Source organism: Nicotiana tabacum, chromosome 22 (assembly GCF_000715075.1).
Source record: "Nicotiana tabacum cultivar K326 chromosome 22, ASM71507v2, whole genome shotgun sequence".
Classification (NCBI taxonomy): domain Eukaryota; kingdom Viridiplantae; phylum Streptophyta; class Magnoliopsida; order Solanales; family Solanaceae; genus Nicotiana; species Nicotiana tabacum.
The window spans coordinates 128,316,269-128,321,041 of record NC_134101.1 but is presented as its reverse complement, the minus strand read 5'-3'; the positions used below and the strand labels follow the sequence as shown (position 1 = coordinate 128,321,041).

Sequence of the window (4,773 nt, the reverse complement as noted above, 5' to 3'; positions counted from 1 at the left end):
AGTAGACTACGGATACTGAACCTCACAACTCCCAATTTCCAAACAAACCAACTTTTCTAGCTTAGGCCTTAAGAGTAAAGAGAATAAAATAAGTTGCCGATACTAATTTTACAAGCATAATACCATTCACAAATCACAAAGAGAAGAAGAATAACGAAGCAACAGTGCAAGAAATTCGGTATAAAACAGGATCATGGCAGAGCACAAATACTGTCCGAGTCCCTTTCAAATATTCTATATAAATTAAAACTCATTCATGTATACGATTCTTTTCAATATTGCTCTCTTTTTTATTTACGCATGACAAATTGGCAATTAGTGCCCCTTAGTGGTCTCTTTGTTGGAGTGGGGAAAAAAGGGCTCAAAAGAAGTTCGAGTGGCACAACAGTGGGTGTTTACCTAATAATCCCATTCCTATTCCAACATACAAGGGTTAGAGATTCTATAAATTAGCTTCAACTCTTCATGAAGTAGTCATCATCGAATCAAAGCCATCATATCCTTTGGATCATACGTTATTTGTATCCTGTAGGAGCAGGAAGCTGTCGAGCTAGCTTCTTTCCTACAAGATTTTCATCTGCCAGGTAATTAAATTAAAGCATAGTACTGCTTGAGTTTTAGCTAGCCTTTTGTGTGGCAAACACTCCCTCCCTTTCATTTGATCGAGTACGGACTTTCGAAAAAATATACTACTACAACTTTTGTAACTTTTAAGGCATTTATGACATATTGTTAAAGGTAAAATGAAAAGTTAAAAGTTTACATATTTTCAGATATAGAAAGGTGACATTTCTTGAAATCAAAGGACGGAGTTATAACTGGACAAAGGGTAGTTAGTTGAAATTTTTGCATAACTATATATATATATATATATATATATATATATATATACTTTGATAGCCGTATAACAGACTAAAAAGGAAAGAATACCATATAAATTAGGGCAGCATGGCTCCGTCACTGTCTCTAAAAAGGAAAGAATACCATATAAATTATGGCGGCCGCTGTCCTATCTTTATTGGAACTCCAAATGTTTTATCCGGTACTCCTATGTGTGCGTTGAGAGTTATTTAAGCCTGCCGGTTAATATGCCTTAATTCGTTGGTCGTCTCTGATTCTTAGTCCCTTAATTTAATTTCCAGCATAGCAACAATTAACATGAGATGTTTACTGTTCGTTTACATGGACTTTTTTGCTTTTACCTGATTTGCTACTAGCGTGTTATACTTATGGCAGGAGTGTAGAGTAGTATATTTTGATCCCTCCACTTAACTCATCCACTTTGTATAGTTGTATTATCGAACATATTTTGTTTCTCTCTTTTTTTTCTTCTTAATTTTGCTTGAAGAATCTATAGAAAATATTCACTTGGTTTATAAAAAATGTAAAAAAGGTGAACCTATAAAAATTTGTTTAAAAATTTATGCGCACATAGTAAGTTCTACTATTTCTTAGGAGTATTTAATTAGTTATTTTAAGTGGACTAGATGTATAGTCATTGTGGAAACTAAACTTTTGTCACCAAGAATTATGGTAAGATCAATGTGATCCCTCCGTGCTTAATTAGAGGTTTCGAATTGGTAGGAAGCACTTTCCCTTTTAATGGACCTTACAAACAAAAATTGGAATTAATCGAGGCCCCCAATAAAAATATCTAATACCGAATTGAAAACCATAAAAAAACCAAACTATTATCCTTTGTTCTTTTTTAGCTCAGCAAGTATATTTTCGGGTAATGATTCTAGTGAAGGTGTTCTTTGACATTCCTTAGTGATAGTAACTTCTCCCTCAAATTAACTCTTGTTTTTTACCTACGTACCATCACTTTTTTTGTATTCACAATGCATTGCGAAATATGAGTAATATGTTATTATTCTCTGTATTTCTTTTAACTAATGTTTTTTTGTTGAATTACCTGTGAAAGCATATATATACCCACTAGTAAAGGTAATTTCAAGCAAAGCATATGTTTCATAATTAAGAGACTTGTACGATTTCAGTGAATACAATATATGAGCACACTGACATTTCAAAACATTTTGGCAGGTAACAGCGACCTAGCTATATACTCTTGAAAATGGAATCCATTGCACGATCCAACAGTCTTAAGTACGAGTGCCTGCTGTTTGGTATGCATGACTACTGTAACTCAACTAACTAGTAGACTGTCAAACACATATTGTAGATCTCATTTATTCATTAATTATTATACAAAATACATTAATTATCGCTAAAGATTTTTTTCTTCTTTAAAATGTATATATATTTTTCCCAGATATGGATGACACTTTGTATCCGCTGAGCTCAGGTCTCAACTTAGCTTGTCGCAAAAATCTAGAAGGTATAGTTTCCCTTGTCATGTGCAGTTAAGTGTGTGTGTGTATATATATATATATATGTAGTAATTGTTGGCTTATTAATTAACATTTCATTCCAGAGTTTATGTTGCATTACCTGGATATTGAAGAAACCGAAGTGCCAAAGATGTGCTTGGAACTATATAGGGAGCACGGGACAACAATGGCTGGCTTGAAGGTTAATTATATATACACTACATATATAAACTATATATCATACTATTTAGGAAGTAAAATGATTAATGTTCCTTCGACTGCAATTTTTTCAAATGCTTTTTAAATGTTTTAAATTATTAACAATCTAAGTATTGATTCTTCTCACCTAATTAATTATCAAATATGTACTAATTACTTCCAAACATACCACATGGTATTTGCAGGAGCTAGGATACGAATTTGACAACGATAAATTTCATGGTTTGGTGCATGGAAGATTGCCGTACGATGAAGTGCTAAAGCCTGATCCACTGCTGAGGAACCTCCTCCTTTCCATGCCACAGCGCAAAATAGTACGTAAGTAATTAATCCTTCGCAATAATTCTATCCCCCGATCATTACCAACAGTTTTGATGCTTTAATTAGCTACTAGCTATAATTAGGGACCGTCAGCGATTGGTGGTCAGTTGAACATTAATGCTTTAATGGATACAGATTTTCACAAACGGGGATAAAGCGCATGCTATTCGAGTCCTCACTAAGATGGGCTTGGCAGATTGTTTTGAAGGTATTATATGCTTCGAGACTCTAAATCCTCCTCAAGAAAAATATAATTATGAGTATCAAGTCTCAAATAAAAGGCAGGGCGAACAAGTTGCTAAACCTCGCATCTTATGTAAGCCTTCGCTGGAAGCAATGGAGGCTGCTATTCGAATTGCAAACGTTGATCCAAAGAAAACTGTAATATACTCATCTCTCTACTTATAATTACCTCTCATACATGTGCCTACTTAACTATCTCAAAGTATACTCAGTGTAGGCTAAATATTAGTCGCTCCATTTCAATTTAGATGATGTAGTTTGGCTTAATAAAAAATTAATAATAACAAAAAATACTTTTGAAATATGTGATTCTAAAAGTTTAAGGGGCAAAAGCTTTGTGAGACCATTATATTTTTTGTGGCTATAAAAGTTTCTCATTAAAGTTAAATTATTTCTTAATATAGAAATGTATAATTCTTTTTGGAATATACTAATAAAAAAAGTATGTCATTTAAATTGAAATAGAGGGAGTACTTTTTATACATATATGTCAAATCTTAAATATTTTTAATAATAAGTGAAGTTCCTAACTTGGTGTATCCTTAAGATTGAGCATGAACGTAAATTTCCTCTTTCTCCTTTTAGATTTTTTTCGATGACAGTGCTCGGAACATAGCAAGTGGCAAACAAGCTGGACTGCATACCGTAATTGTAAGCTCTCACTTGCTTTTTCTTTCCAGCGATCATATCAAGAGTATAATGAGTAGTTTAAAATTAAATTATTTGTTTTATATAGCGAAAATGGAATAAGAGAGTATACGAATAACTAATTTCAAAAGAAAAAAAATCATGTGCCAATTCAACTTATATATTGGTATTGCGGGATAGCTCATGTGAGCTTCCTGCTGCATGCCTTCGGTGGAGAGTTCAAACCTCAGCAATAGCTATGGATCAGAATACCCTACCCCAAATTAATGTAATAACAAAAATTAAAGTTTTAAAAAATCTCACCTATGTCTGGTACAATATTAATTAACAGGAGTGAGTATTTCTTAGCATGATTATTATGATTATTTTGGTGCAGGTGGGAACCTCGACTTTAGTGCCAGGAGCAGATCACGCATTGAGGAGCATACACAACATAAAAGAAGCCATTCCTCATATATGGGAAGAAGATGGAGAATATCCAGATCAGCTTCAAGTTATCCAATCCAATGCCGCAGAATTAACTGTTGTACAAGCATAACGTACTCCATGCATGAATTTCTAGAAAGAAATATATATTTGCGTGAAATTAAATAAGCCATTATATATCCAGTGTGATATATATATATATATATATATATATATATATATACACTCTAATCTACAGCGAGTTTGAGTTTCTTACAAACCACTATTTGCAGCTCTTTGTACATAGTAAGTATTTCAATACGATATGAAACAATCAAATTACAAATTAACGTTTAAATTAAAGGATCATAATCCTTAGAGTAGGAGAAAGTAAAATAGGAATACATGGAGTTGAAAAAAATAAAGCAAATTTACAAACCCCCCCTCAACCATCATATAGACACCTTGAACTTTCTTAAGTTAAACATGTGATTCTTTGATACTAACATAGTTCTTTTGTAAGTGTTTTTACTGTATTTGTCAAGATTCAGGGCTCCATTTTTGGGGCAAATGTCTTTTAAAATATTTTAATAATCAAATATGT

General features: G+C 32.8%; 1 protein-coding gene across 1 annotated transcript; it reads left to right on the top strand.

The window, feature by feature from the left end:
- Positions 1-430: 430 nt before the first annotated feature.
- Positions 431-4,562, top strand: LOC107820693 (uncharacterized protein C24B11.05-like). The gene is made up of 8 exons (XM_016647020.2): positions 431-584; positions 2,047-2,129; positions 2,276-2,341; positions 2,438-2,535; positions 2,738-2,866; positions 3,009-3,254; positions 3,702-3,767; positions 4,141-4,562. Exons 2-8 carry the CDS (start codon positions 2,078-2,080, stop codon positions 4,300-4,302), a joined length of 819 nt encoding a protein of 272 aa, XP_016502506.2. The 5' UTR covers positions 431-584; positions 2,047-2,077; the 3' UTR covers positions 4,303-4,562.
- The last annotated feature ends 211 nt before the right edge of the window (positions 4,563-4,773 follow it).

Coding starts and splice junctions, on each gene's coding strand:
- LOC107820693 (XM_016647020.2), top strand. CDS start 2,078: ATGGAATCCATTGCACGATCCAACAGTCTTAAGTACGAGTGCCTGCTG. Junction 2,130..2,275: donor GTACGAGTGCCTGCTGTTTG/GTATGCATGACT, acceptor TATTTTTCCCAG/ATATGGATGACACTTTGTAT. Junction 2,342..2,437: donor TTGTCGCAAAAATCTAGAAG/GTATAGTTTCCC, acceptor ATTTCATTCCAG/AGTTTATGTTGCATTACCTG.